General features: G+C 44.6%; 1 protein-coding gene across 5 annotated transcripts; it reads left to right on the forward strand.

Annotated features, from left to right (window-relative positions):
- Positions 1-1,180: 1,180 nt before the first annotated feature.
- Positions 1,181-13,030, forward strand: LOC135262622 (hexokinase-2-like). Of its 5 annotated transcripts, none has more exons than XM_064349662.1 (11): positions 1,181-1,295; positions 2,653-2,773; positions 5,071-5,233; positions 6,393-6,541; positions 7,039-7,158; positions 7,734-7,829; positions 8,163-8,262; positions 8,507-8,690; positions 10,188-10,343; positions 10,936-11,169; positions 11,614-13,030. In XM_064349662.1, exons 2-11 carry the CDS (start codon positions 2,666-2,668, stop codon positions 11,822-11,824), a joined length of 1,521 nt encoding a protein of 506 aa, XP_064205732.1. In that variant the 5' UTR covers positions 1,181-1,295; positions 2,653-2,665; the 3' UTR covers positions 11,825-13,030. The 5 variants fall into 5 exon arrangements, with proteins under 5 accessions (XP_064205732.1, XP_064205733.1, XP_064205734.1 ...); XM_064349663.1 differs by having other exon boundaries at positions 1,241-1,295; positions 2,659-2,773; XM_064349664.1 differs by lacking the exons at positions 1,181-1,295; positions 2,653-2,773 and adding an exon at positions 3,997-4,116.
- The last annotated feature ends 329 nt before the right edge of the window (positions 13,031-13,359 follow it).

Raw genomic sequence — 13,359 nt, forward strand, 5'->3', positions numbered from 1 at the left:
CTGTGAAAAAAACGAAATTATTCTCATCGGACCAAAACCCCAGCTCACAAAACTACACAACTTCTCCCTCACCATTGACGGTTCCCCTGTCTCCCCCTCCCCCCTGGTCCACAACCTCGGTGTCATACTTGATCCATCCCTCTCCTTTGAAAAGCACATCAACAACACTGTCAAGGTTTCATTTTTTCACCTGCGTAATATCTCCAGACTCAGACCCTCTCTCACCCATCTCGATGCAGAAGGACTCATTCATGCCTTCATTTCCAGCAGACTAGACTACTGCAATGCACTCCTCACTGGTCTTCCCTCCCGCCTCCTACACAAACTGCAATTGGTTCAGAACTCGGCCGGAGGAATACTGTATGTATATACATATATATGTATGTATGTACCACCTATTGTAAAGCGTCTTTGAGTTCATGAAAAGCGCTATATAAAATAAATTTATTATTATTATTATTATTATTATTATTATTATTATTATTATTATTATTATTATGAAAATGAACCTTGTGTGATAAAACTTGCTGTGCAACCGTATTTTTAATTCATTTAGTTGCGCAACCAAGAGGTCAAGAGACCGTTTCATGCTCTGGTGGGAATTCCAACGATCCAGCTGAGATTTACATCACAGGCATTCAGCAGACACTCTCATCCAGAGTGATTTACACAACTTTTACATGGCATTTACATTTCATCCATTTATACAATATAGCCTGAAGCTACGCAGATGAATATTGGTGCAGGGTACAACGGCAGTGAACCTGCTACGTTGAGGTTATAAGACCAGTTCCTTACCCATTATACAACACGACCTCCCAGCTGGAATCAGCCTCTGCTCCAGGTAGATACCATCTGGAATTTGGCGATGACCTGTTGTCTGTACCAAGTTGTCCCACCAGCTTGATGTGTTTTTGCCATCTCGCTGCTTGCTTGACCATCACCAAACCAGCTGAAAACCAGTCTGGAACCACACAGGAATTTCCACCTAGATGTTGGAATGTGTACATGAGTATTAAAACGGCTATTCCAATACAGAACATCTACTAGGTTTGATTCGATTTTACCAATGAACAAACGATTTATGAGAGTGTGATAAAATGTTAGAAAGCAAAACTGGTGACCAGTAATTACACGTGGAATTGCGGACGATCAGGAAGCCCATTTCTAATTATATTTAAAGAAGAGGTGTGCCTCGCGTACAGTTGTTGGCCTACACATACTCTAAGATCAGGAAGTAGGTGAGAGACGGTAGGACATACTTGAAAAGAGAAGTCGGAGAAAAATCCTCTAAGGTAAACGACTGCTTATCTCTTCCGTGCTGTCACTAGTGCACAAATTGTAGATGGGTTCGGAATTATTTTTTGCCATATGTATTATATTGGTTTACGAGAATTTCCAGTATTTTATATCCATGTTTAGATACATCAATATAGGCAACATTATTGTACTTTATTAGTCATACTCATTGGGTTTCAGAGTGATAGACTGAATTAAGTACTGGGCTTTCGGTTAACATCGACGGAGTCTGCCTTCATTTTACTACATTTTCTCTCGAGTAATATAGATTTAGTCCTAATGGAGGAATAGTATTTCAATACAATACATGCTACACACTGAAGTAATACGCTGGAAACCCCAGAAGAAGATGCACTGTAAATACAGAAGTTGCGTTACGCGTCTTATTACCGTAATGAGTTAAAAGAGCTAGGATATATTAAATTATCCACAGATAGGATCTGACATCCCTGTTGGATTCGTATAAAATCTGTCAGAGCTGAATTAACATATTTATTTTACTACTGCGTAGTAAAATAAATATGATATACAATAGTTTACAAAGAACATCGTGTTGCTAATGTTATGAAAACGTTCAAAAATACATTTAAAAAACCACCCTTAAAAGTTAACAAGACTTTACGCAACTTTACGCATCGGGTTCAGGCGTCCGGTTGACTTATCAGCACAGAGCGTTAGCTTGCTGCATGACGGTCCCGTGGCGAATTTCATCAGAGCGATCGAGATGACCGGTTGTTACAAAATTGTCATGTGTATGGTCACGACGCATAGTGTATTTTACAGGAAAATGTTCAGGCAGAAACGCAGAATTTCCCACGAATTGAATCGAAATAGCATTGGCTCTATGAAAGTTACTATTACCACATGAACACGTGTTCGACTGCGCTGAGTGTTTTTCTTTACAAAGCATGGGCACGCCTGGTTATCTGCATTTTGTTCAACAAGAAGATATACATAAGTAAATCTTGCACATATGGTATGTTTAACATTAGAGTGTATAATACAATTAAAACGTGAGACATACCCACAAGACAATTCCCACACGAATAAACAGCAGCTTTCTAGTTGATGAAGTTACTGGTGAAGGAAAGATAAAGGAAAGATTGATTACAGGTGATTATTATTATTATTATTATTATTATTTTTCTTCTTTTTGTTTTACTAGTAGCTGAGGAAACGTTAAGTCAAACGTTAAGTCACACTTATGATAATTCACAAGATTGACAAACAATTCTGAAATTTCTGTCGCTTTGAAATACAATGGACAGAATGACATCAGCTTAAATAAGTGCAGTTTATTGCTGACAGGAAAACTATATTGCATTTGCCAACTTTATTTGTGCTTCCTCTAAGCCTCAGCATCCAGATGAGCAGCACAGAGCAAGCCGATGTCAATGGCGCCCCCTGTGCCAAGCGTAGTAAACTTCGCCCGAACCCTCCAGATCAGGAGTCTACCTTCGCCAACCTGCGTAAGGTACTGTGTGCCAGTCTGAACCTGTCCTTTCTTGAAGTCATGAGCAACCTCTCTCAGTCCCCCACAACCTCAGCCTCTCCCTCTCCCTCTTTCAGCATCCCAAACTGCCTTAATGTCTCTCTCTCTCTCTCTCTCTCTCTCTCATGGGGCAATAGCTACAAATAGACACGTGGCCCATCCAGGCTTTGGGGTTGGGTGTCCCTATTGTTTAGTTCCTGGAAGGTTAGTTGGGTGTCCCTATTGTTTAGTTCCTGGGAGAAGATTTGTTTGAACTACTCTAAGGATGGTCTCTCTCTCTCTCTTCACATGACAACATTCCTCATGACAAAAGTGAAGGTGTGTCCCGTGACATCACTCTGCCGATTCTTAGTCACAGATGTCCAAATATTTTAATTGCAAACCACCGATATTTGCGTGTAGCAGTTCAGTTATAAACCTGGCACTTCTGAAACTACTCAGTGACTATTCCTTTGCAAGAAGAAAAAGAAATATGGGCAAGGGCCCTCTTCTATATCACAGTAATTTTAAAAATAAAGGCCCACCTCTCTTTCTGCTTTACTGCAGAAGCTGAAACGGTAGGCTGTGCATGAGAAATCTGGCCATTCCTGTCTGTCAGCTCAGTCTGTGCATTTCGCACCAAAGATGAGAGAGGGTTTGAGTACATAGTCTTTTTAAAAGATATTGCTGTTTATTACCATAATTTTATTTATATTTACAAAGCCTGGAACCCCACCCCCATTACTGAGGGTCTGAGTACCCTATTATTATTATTATTATCATTATTATTATTGTACATTATCGTTCATAAAGCCATTGCTACTGCTGTTGTTTTATGTAAACAGCGACTTTGGCCATGCTACGCTAAAGTGTCGTCATTCCAATAAAGCTCATTTGAATTTGAATTTGAGAGAGAGAGAAAGCAAGTGTGAGACAGAGAGAAAGAGAGAGAGAGAAAGAGAGAGAGGGGCAGGGAGAAGAGGTGGGGAAGACACACCTAGGAAAACTACTGAGACGTGTGTGAGCTACGCGGCTCTTGAGCCAGCTTTTAAACGCTCCCAAAGAAGAGCTCTTATGAAGAAAAACTGTTGAAACTTGTCTGGTATTTCAGCGTGGAGTTTTGCAAGCAGCATCCTGTGCCAGTAGCAGGGCCCTAAACGGAACAGGAAGTTCTGCTTGTTAACGAGGCAATTGTGTCCGATATCTCTAGAGATCCATAATGTGTTAATGCCTCAGTGTTTAGACCAAATAAATGCCAGGCCCTTCCTGTGGAATATTTTCTCCTCAGTCCAGTTTTAAAAAAAAAATACATTTCAGTTTAGATGCTTGGTCTTTGTGAAATATTGGTAAATATGTGCTTTAATTAATTCCTCAGTTTTTTGTTAAATACTGGCTTGTAGTGCTATCTGATGTCCATAAAGGAGTTGTTTAAAATGGTAGAAGGTCAGACAGTTCTCTCATTGGTCTGAAGATAACTGCCCCAACATGGCCAATTCATTTGTTCCAAGGGTAATACAGGGCATATGCTATAGGAAAACAACAAAATGCTTGAGTAATAATTGGATACTTGATAAACACTTCCACTTTCTGATGAGGATCTGAAATTACTCCAGTTTCTGTGCGTGTGATTCTATGGTATGTATATGAGCGGGTTGCTTTAATGCTTCTGGATATCTGCTTGCGGGAGATAGAGTGCTGGCTGGAATTATTTATTTTTTTGTGGGGGTGGGGTGGTAGGGCATGTACTCTGTGTCCTTCCAGTTTATTCCAAATCAGAGGATTGTGTCATCACATGATTCTGCAGCACGGATTCTTATCTGGAGGGAAATCACCAGGAGAAGATTATTTTGAATCTCCCCACAAAAGTGTGTGTATTATAAAATCAATGGCAAACTGTGATACAAGTATACATATGTGTGTGTTTGTGGGAGCGTGTGTGTGTGTGTGTGTGCATGTGTGTGTGGTTTAGAAAATGGATGGATCTATTTGGACTTATGGTGACTGAAACAGTATTTTTTTGGAACTGTTCTTGTGAACCTGTGCATTGCATATTTAAATAAGTTTGGGGAAAGTCATCCCTGATTACAGATAAATTTGTTACACTAAGCTCTTTGTGCCACAGTGAAGCATTTACAGGTTTATTGATGCATAACGTAACACAAACGCAGAGTTTGACTGTTCCACAATAACCCTCCTCACTGCATGTCTCTCTCTCTCTCGCTCTCTCTCTCTCTCTCTCTCTCTCTCTCTCTCTCTCTCTCTCTCTCTCTCTCTCCCATGCGCTCTGGCGCCCTCTGCAGGTGAAAGACTGGCTGCAGCCCTTCCATTTGTCAGAGAAGACACTGCGTGATGTGTCGGCCCGTCTGCACAAGGATCTGATCCGGGGACTGGGCAAGCACTCGCACCACAATGCACCTGTCAAAATGCTGCCCACCTTCGTGAGGGCCACTCCGGATGGCACAGGTATGCCACCATGCTGGGTACAGGTGTGTGTGTGTGTGTGTGTGGTGGGTACAGGTGTGTTTATGTGTGTACATGCTGGATACAGGTGTGTGTGTGGTGGGTACAGGTGTGTGTGTGTGTGTGTGTGTGTGTGTGTGTGTGCATGCTGGGTACAGGTGTGTGTGTATGTGTGTGCATGCTGGGTACAGGTTTGTGTGTGTGTGTGTGTATGTGTGTATGTGCATGTTGGGTATAGTTGTGTGTTCACGATGGCGACCGTTAGCTAATGTTTGCGAACATTTTCCAATATATTCAATTTTTTCTGTTCACCACGAACGTTAGCTAACGCTACCTAACAGTCTGAAAAGGCAGCGCGTCGCAAACACGAGCGACTGCTGACATCATCCATAAGGGACGCCTCAGTTAGCCTTGGCTCTGTGTCCATCCCCACACTCCTTATAGCCCTGAGTGTGGAGCGAGTCCCTATAGCCCTGAGTGTGGAGCGAGTCCTTATAGCCCTGAGTGTGCAGCGAGTCCTTATAGCCCTGAGTGTGGAGCGAGTCTTATAGCCTGAGTGTGCAGCGAGTCCTTATAGCCCTGAGTGTGAGCGAGTCCTTATAGCCTGAGTGTGGAGCGAGTCCTTATAGCCCTGAGTGTGGGCGAGTCCTTATAGCCCTGAGTGTGGAGCGAGTCCTTATAGCCCTGAGTGTGGAGCGAGTCCTTATAGCCCTGAGTGTGGAGCGAGTCCTTATAGCCCTGAGTGTGGAGCGAGTCCTTATAGCCCTGAGTGTGGAGCGAGTCCTTATAGCCCTGAGTGTGGAGCGAGTCCTTATAGCCCTGAGTGTGCAGCGAGTCCTTATAGCCCTGAGTGTGCAGCGAGTCCTTATAGCCCTGAGTGTGGAGCGAGTCCTTATAGCCCTGAGTGTGGAGCGAGTCCTTATAGCCCTGAGTGTGGAGCGAGTCCTTATAGCCCTGAGTGTGCAGCGAGTCCTTATAGCCCTGAGTGTGGAGCGAGTCCTTATAGCCCTGAGTGTTGAGCGAGTCCTTATAGCCCTGAGTGTGGAGCGAGTCCTTATAGCCCTGAGTGTGGAGCGAGTCCTTATAGCCCTGAGTGTGCAGCGAGTCCTTATAGCCCTGAGTGTGCAGCGAGCCCCTCTCACCCCGCGCCCTGTCGCTGCAGAGAAGGGGGACTACCTGGCGCTGGATCTGGGCGGGACGAACTTCCGCGTGCTTCACGTGCGGGTGGTGGAGGACGAGCAGAGGGTGCTGAAGATGGACAGCAAGATCTGCGCCATTCCTCAGGAGATCATGCTGGGCCCTGGAGAGAAGGTGTGTGTGTGTGTGTGCTATCTGTGTGTGTGTGTGCGTGTGTGTGTGTGCTATCTGTGTGTGTGTGTGCGTGTATGTGTGTTATCTGTGTGTGTGTGTGCGGGTATGTGTGTTATCAGTGTTATCATTATTTGTTTAGCAGACACCCTTGACAATAGCAGCCTCTATAGAAGACATTAGATCAGTGACACCTAAAGAACCACACTGCCCTCTACTGGTCATAAACTGGTATGGTCATAAAAAGCTTTTTTTAACATAACATAACATAACATAACATAAGAATGGCCATTCAGGTCAACAATGCTCGCCATTTTCCTAACTAAATTTTACCTAGTGTTCTTACCTACAGACTAGATAGTATCTAACACCGTATCAAACCTGGTCTTGAAAATCCCCCGAGTTTCTGCTTCTACTATGTGACCTGGAAGACGTTTCTTTTTTAGAATATAAAAGGTATATTTGGCCTAGGATCCAATCAGAATTGCTTTCCTCTGCAGCTGTTTGACCACATCGCCGCCTGTCTCTCTGAGTTCCTGGAGTCGCTGGGCCTTAAGGACCAGACCCTTCCGCTGGGGTTCACCTTCTCCTTCCCCTGCGAGCAGATAGAAATCGACAAGGTCAGCCCCAGCACCTCGCATCGTACTTATCTTTATTATTAATCATATTTATCATTATTTGTAACATTCATCATTATTATTCATCATATTTGTCATACTAATTATTATTTATCGTGACAGCCTGGAGAGACATTTCCCTGCGGTTTTGATGTATGTGCTGTTTAGAAAGAGGTGTTGAGTTAGTACCCCGACTACTGTTGCTGTCCATGTGTAGCCATGGTTACCGCTCTGCATAAAATGCTAATAATTAAGGATGAACTTTCTGTTAAGATTTTCGTTTTGCACAGAGAGTCACATGGGTCCAGTTACACTGCAGGACAGGTCTCACTGTGCACACAGGTGTCACTGCGCAGACAGGTGTTACTGCGGGAGAGGTGTTACTGTGCAGACAGGTGTCACTGCGCAGACAGGTGTCACTGCAGGACAGGTGATGATGCCCGTTCGTGGGGTCTGCTTGCGCTAAGCGGCTGTAGACGCCTGCAGGTAGGACAGGTGTGGAAAGGGTTTTATGTGCACCAGGGATGCGGTAACCATGACTGCGTCCTGTCTGTCCCTGCTGTTGCCCACGGTTACAGAGCATCCTGATCAGGTGGACGAAGGGGTTCAACTGCTCGGGAGTGGAGGGGCAGAATGTGGTGGCGCTGCTGAGGGAGGCCATTCGCAGGAGAGGGGTGAGTGACAGGCCTCTGTGCCAATCAGCAGACAAGGCAGCTTTGACAGACAGTCGGTGAAGCAGCACAGTGCTTCTGCTTCTAACCCTTTACCCCTTTAAGATAACAGACATGTGATTAGAATGTTCTTAACCAAACACTCTAATGCTGATGTAACAATCACCACTGGTAACTGAAGAGCAAAGAGTTCTAGAACACTGGCTTAGAATTTAGAAAAAAACAAAAAACATTTCAATAAATCTACTCTTCAGAGGGTTAAATGGAATGGTTTTGACTGCTCAGTGACCAGGCTGGTTGGAGCTTGATCTCACACTCCTCCTTCAATGCCTTTAGGACTATGACATCGGCTCTGTTGCCATGGTGAATGACACTGTGGGGACCATGATGAGCTGTGGATATCGAGACAGGAGCTGTGAAATCGGCATGATAGTCGGTGAGCCCTGAATGCACAGCACATTACACGCCTGCACCTATTCACACTGCAGTCCTCTCATTTTATCCAAACAGACTGCAAAGTGATACCCTGGCCAGATGCGTAGAAGACTGACAGAGTAAATCATGTCATAAACTGTCTACTGAGTGAAGTGAGTTTTAACTGCAGGGAAAGCACCACCTAGGAGTTTGCATTTGTTGAACATGTGCATGTGCGTGTGTGTGTGTGTGTGTGTGCGCTGCAGGGACGGGAACGAACGCATGCTATATGGAGGAGATGAAGAATGTGAAGAGGGTGGAGGGGGAGGATGGGCGCATGTGCATCAACACAGAGTGGGGGGGGTTCGGGGACGACGGCTCGCTCAGAGACATCCAGACAGAGTTTGATGTGGAGGTGGACCGCAAGTCGCTCAACCCAGGTGTACACACGTAAGTCCCCGCAAGTCGCTCAACCCAGGTGTACACACGTAAGTCCCTGCAAATCACTCAACCTGGGCGTATACACAAGTCCCCGCAAGTTACTCAATCCGGGCATACACACGTAAGTCCCCGCAAATCACTCAACCTGGGCATACACACGCAAGTCCCTGCAAGTCGCTCAACCCAGGTGTACACACGTAAGTCCCTGCAAATCACTCAACCTGGGCGTATACACAAGTCCCCGCAAGTTACTCAATCCGGGCATACACACGTAAGTCCCCGCAAGTCACTCAACCTGGGCATACACACGCAAGTCCCTGCAAGTCGCTCAACCCAGGTGTACACATGTAAGTCCCTGCAAATCACTCAATCCGGGCATACACACAAGTCCCTGCAAATCACTCAACCCGGGCATACACACAAGTCCCTGCAAATCACTCAACCCGGGTGTACACACAAGTCCCCGCAAGTCACTCATCCTTGGTGTACACATGTAAGTCACTCAACCCGGGTGTACATGAATAAGTCCTCATTCATTGATACACACACACTGGCAGTATTTGGTTCTCACACACAGGATGTTGTGCTCCGTTCCCAGAATGCACCTCTGTCCAGTTTCCTGGATGTTTCTTGAACATTATCTTTAAGTCAAATTGCAGGAAATTTAAGGAAATTGCAAGAATGGCCTTAGAATGTTCTTCCACTGTGTTATTCTCTGTGTTATTATTAAAGAATCCATATTGTGGAAGGTAAGGGTTAGGGTTCATTTCCATGTACTGAAACGTTTCCTATTTGATTTTTTCTCCTTCCACTCTGCACTTGCCAGTGAGTTTGTGTGTGACATGCCTGGAACATTTTTCTGTGACTGACAGAACTTGTTTGGAACACAAACCTGTTTGGAATCTAACCACAATTTTCTCCAGTGTTCTGGAAATGTATAATTAAAGCTGGGATTGCAGAGGTCTTTTTCTGGTAGAAATCAAAATAACACAAAATTATGCTTTTTCATTTCACTTATTTGTTTCTGTAGACTGAAAGTAATGCAATCTGTTATGTAAGCAACTAATGAAATGTAGTTTTTATTATAGTTAATGTTACCATTCAAAGGCATACCACAAATATGCTGCTATTGTTGTAGCTAACATTTTGAAAGATGCATTTTGCAAAACATGTAATAAGAAAGTAAAACATTTTGAGGCCTCATGTCCATGGTTTTGAGGCCTCTTGGCTGTAGTTTTGAGGCCTCATGGCTGTAGTTTTGAGGCCTCATGGCCATGGTTTTGAGGCCTCAGGGCTGTAGTTTTGAGGCCTCATGGTTGTAGTTTTGAGGCCTCATGGCCATGGTTTTGAGGCCTCAGGGCTGTGGTTTTGAGGCTTCATGGCTGTGGTTTTGAGGCCTCATGGCCATGATTTTGAGGCCTCATGGCCATGGTTTTGAGGCCTCATGGCTGTGGTTTTGAGGCCTCAGGGCTGTGGTTTTGAGGCTTCATGGCTGACTCTTTGCAGGTTTGAGAAGATGATCAGTGGGATGTACCTCGGGGAGGTGGCGCGGCTGGTTCTCATCAAGCTTGCCCAGGAGAACATGCTTTTTGGGGGGAAGATCTCTGATGCCCTCCGTACACCGGAGAAATTTGAAACCAGATACATTTCTGAAATAGAGAAGTACGTAAGAGAATATGTTTTGTTTTTGAGCTGGAAATTTCCCAGATTGTCTCTTCCAATTAAATCAATTTCATATTATCTATAGTAATATAAGATTTTCAGTGTTGTGAATTAAACAGAGCCAAAAATGCCTGATTCAAACATAATTTTCAAAAACAACATTTTTAAATTTGAATGTGTGTAGGACCAACAGTACACAGATGACCCAGAAAGCCTTCCTGTTTCACATTAATGTGTTTCACATAAATCCCCACTTGTCACAGTTTAGTATGGCTTGGGTGTGTGTGCACAGACTGGTACCAGTCTGTAACTGGTTCTGCTGGCTGTGCTGTGCCTGTGCTGTGGTACCAGTCTGTAACTGGTTCTGCTGGCCTGTGCTGTGCCTGTGCTGTGGTACCAGTCTGTAACTGGTTCTGCTGGCTGTGCTGTGCCTGTGCTGTGGTAACAGTCTGTAACTGGTTCTGGTGGCTGTGCTGTGCCTGTGCTGTGGTACCAGTCTGTAACTGGTTCTGGTGGCTGTGCTGTGCCTGTGCTGTGGTACCAGTCTGTAACTGGTTCTGCTGGCTGTGCTGTGCCTGTGCTGTGCCCACAGAGACGACACAGGACTGAGCCGCGCTCAGGAGATCCTGTCGGAGCTGGGGCTGCCGGCTGGTCCCGAGGACTGCGAGATTGTGCGTTTGGTGTGCGCCACCCTGTCCACCCGCTCTGCCCAGCTCTGCGCTGCGGCCCTGGCAACCATCGCCAACCGCATCCGTACCAACCGCAAGCTGGACCATCTGCGCACTACTGTGGGGGTGGACGGCACGGTGTACAGGAAGCACCCCAAGTAAGGCCACACCCCTGTCCTGGTCTACTGATGGAATATTCTATATGTGCATTTCAATAGCTGCCATTGGATGCTGTGTACTCTGGGGCTTAATACAGATACAGTGAAACATTTTGCTTTGGCTTTTTCCCCTTTTTCAGAGTTGTTGCCATTAGATATGTAGCACAGGTTAAAGGTTAAATATGTATTTGTTAACCAATGAAATAGTCTCAGAAAGTGCAAAACCCGCCTCCTGGTCATATTGGCGGGCTCAGTTACACCAGCAAGATGAACAGAGCACAGAAAAGTATTTGAATCCAAAACAGATACGTATATTACCCAGGTCTGATACGTAGCAGCCTGTGTGTGATCTCATTGCTCAGCGGTAATGTGTCTGTTAGCGGCTGTGCCGCGGCAGAGCCTGTGCCTCCCGCTGACCTCGGGCGGTGCTTGCGCCCCCTGCAGGTTCAGCCAGCGACTGCATGATGCGGTGCGCATCCTGGCTCCCAAGTGCGACATCCGCTTCCTGGTCTCGGAGGACGGAAGCGGGAAGGGCTCTGCCATGGTGACCGCTGTTGCCCAGCGACTGGCTGCGCAGTCACACCTGCTGGAGGAGAGCGACGGGGACGAGGACAGCGAGGAGGATGAAGAGGAAGAGGAAGAGGAAGAGGCATGAAAACTAACTCTGCTAGAGGAGACACCAGAAATGCCACACAGTTTTACATGTCTGTTTAAAGCGTACCAAAGTGACAGTGCAAGCAGTACCTGCCCAGAAATGCAGCCCAATTTTAATGTGTTTGTGTAGGGAACAACTGCCCAGAGAGGTGTGCCTATGTGTCATTTTTAAGTATTCATCAGGTTTGGCAAACATATACACCTGTTTACATCACTGACTGGCTGATTGAGCAATGTTTAAAAGTCATAAAAATTAAAAGACAATTAAGTTAAGGACAGCAAAGTCGTGACTGATATACTTTCATGTGCTTAAACTGTTTGCTGAGAGATTTTGTTTATCAATTTGAAAATGTTTTCTATAAATTATGCCCTTAGAATCTGGATCTGGACGTCCACATTTTGCTCAAAATGGGTGGGGTAGAATGCACTGACTTTGGGACAACGTTAATTTGCACTGATATTGAGACCTTCTTTTTTTTTTTTGCTTTAATGTTGCAGACTACTTCACAGATTTTACTGGCCCTTAAACTGGAGGGGCTCAGGCCCTAAAAAGTGTTGTGTTTTTGAATTGATGGACCGGGTGAAGTGTGGGGATTGTTGGGTGGAGAGGGTAAAGTGGTAATTTTTGGGTGGAATTTTTGGGAATTCTTATATTTCCATGAAATGAACAACCTGCCTTTCATTAAAATACATTAGTCTACATTACATTACAGGCATTTAGCAGACGCTCTTATCCAGAGCGACTTGCACAACTTTTTACATAGCATTTACATTGCATCCATTTATACAGCTGGATATATACTGAAGCAATGCAGATTAAATTCCTTGTCCAAGGGTACAACGGCAGTGTATCTACTCAGGAATCGAACCTGGGATCTTTTAGGTTACAAGCTCAGACCCTTAACCATTAGGCTACACTGCCGCCCATATTGTATGTTGTGAAATGCAGCTGGTCTTTTTAAAATTCTGTATTCACAAGATGAATAAGAGCTGAAATTATGGGATACTTAAAGTTCCTCTCACCTCGTGTTCTGGGGAAGTGTTTGACCCGGGACTCTGCTTTGGTTTGTGCCTCTCGATATGAACGCACAATTACAGATTTAGGAAACAGATAATATTTCAAGATGACTAATAATGGCAGAAATAAATTTGAATGTAAATGTGTTTCTCTTGATCTTGATGGAAATTAAAATAGCATGTATCATCATTCTTTGGTCTGCACTCACTAGCTGGAACTAAAATCCTGCAGAAAGCTACTGGAAAACATATAATATATAATGTAAGTATTGCCTAGCAACCCTCATAACATTCCAGCGTGTTGCCTTTCGATTTCGAGAAGAGCCAACACAGCCGAGATTAATATTTTTGGTGGATGATTGTCTGCATTCCGTTTTTGACCACAATAACTTTATCTGACGTCCTAAAAGAAAAGTACATTATTATATGAAAGTCCGATTCGCCAACAACTTTCTTTTCCTGGAAAATGTGTGTGCAATTAAACGTATTAATCACGCGCATTGCAGAGAAACGCAGATA

The sequence above is a fragment of the Anguilla rostrata genome, chromosome 9 (assembly GCF_018555375.3).
Source record: "Anguilla rostrata isolate EN2019 chromosome 9, ASM1855537v3, whole genome shotgun sequence".
Lineage (NCBI taxonomy): Eukaryota > Metazoa > Chordata > Actinopteri > Anguilliformes > Anguillidae > Anguilla > Anguilla rostrata.

What these genes read in the sequence shown, in the direction of transcription:
- LOC135262622 (XM_064349662.1), top strand. Translation starts at nt 2,666, where the DNA reads ATGAGCAGCACAGAGCAAGCCGATGTCAATGGCGCCCCCTGTGCCAAG. An exon ending in AGGCCATTCGCAGGAGAGGG is followed by an intron (nt 7,830 to 8,162) that starts GTGAGTGACAGG and finishes CAATGCCTTTAG; the next exon opens with GACTATGACATCGGCTCTGT. An exon ending in GTGTACAGGAAGCACCCCAA is followed by an intron (nt 11,170 to 11,613) that starts GTAAGGCCACAC and finishes CGCCCCCTGCAG; the next exon opens with GTTCAGCCAGCGACTGCATG.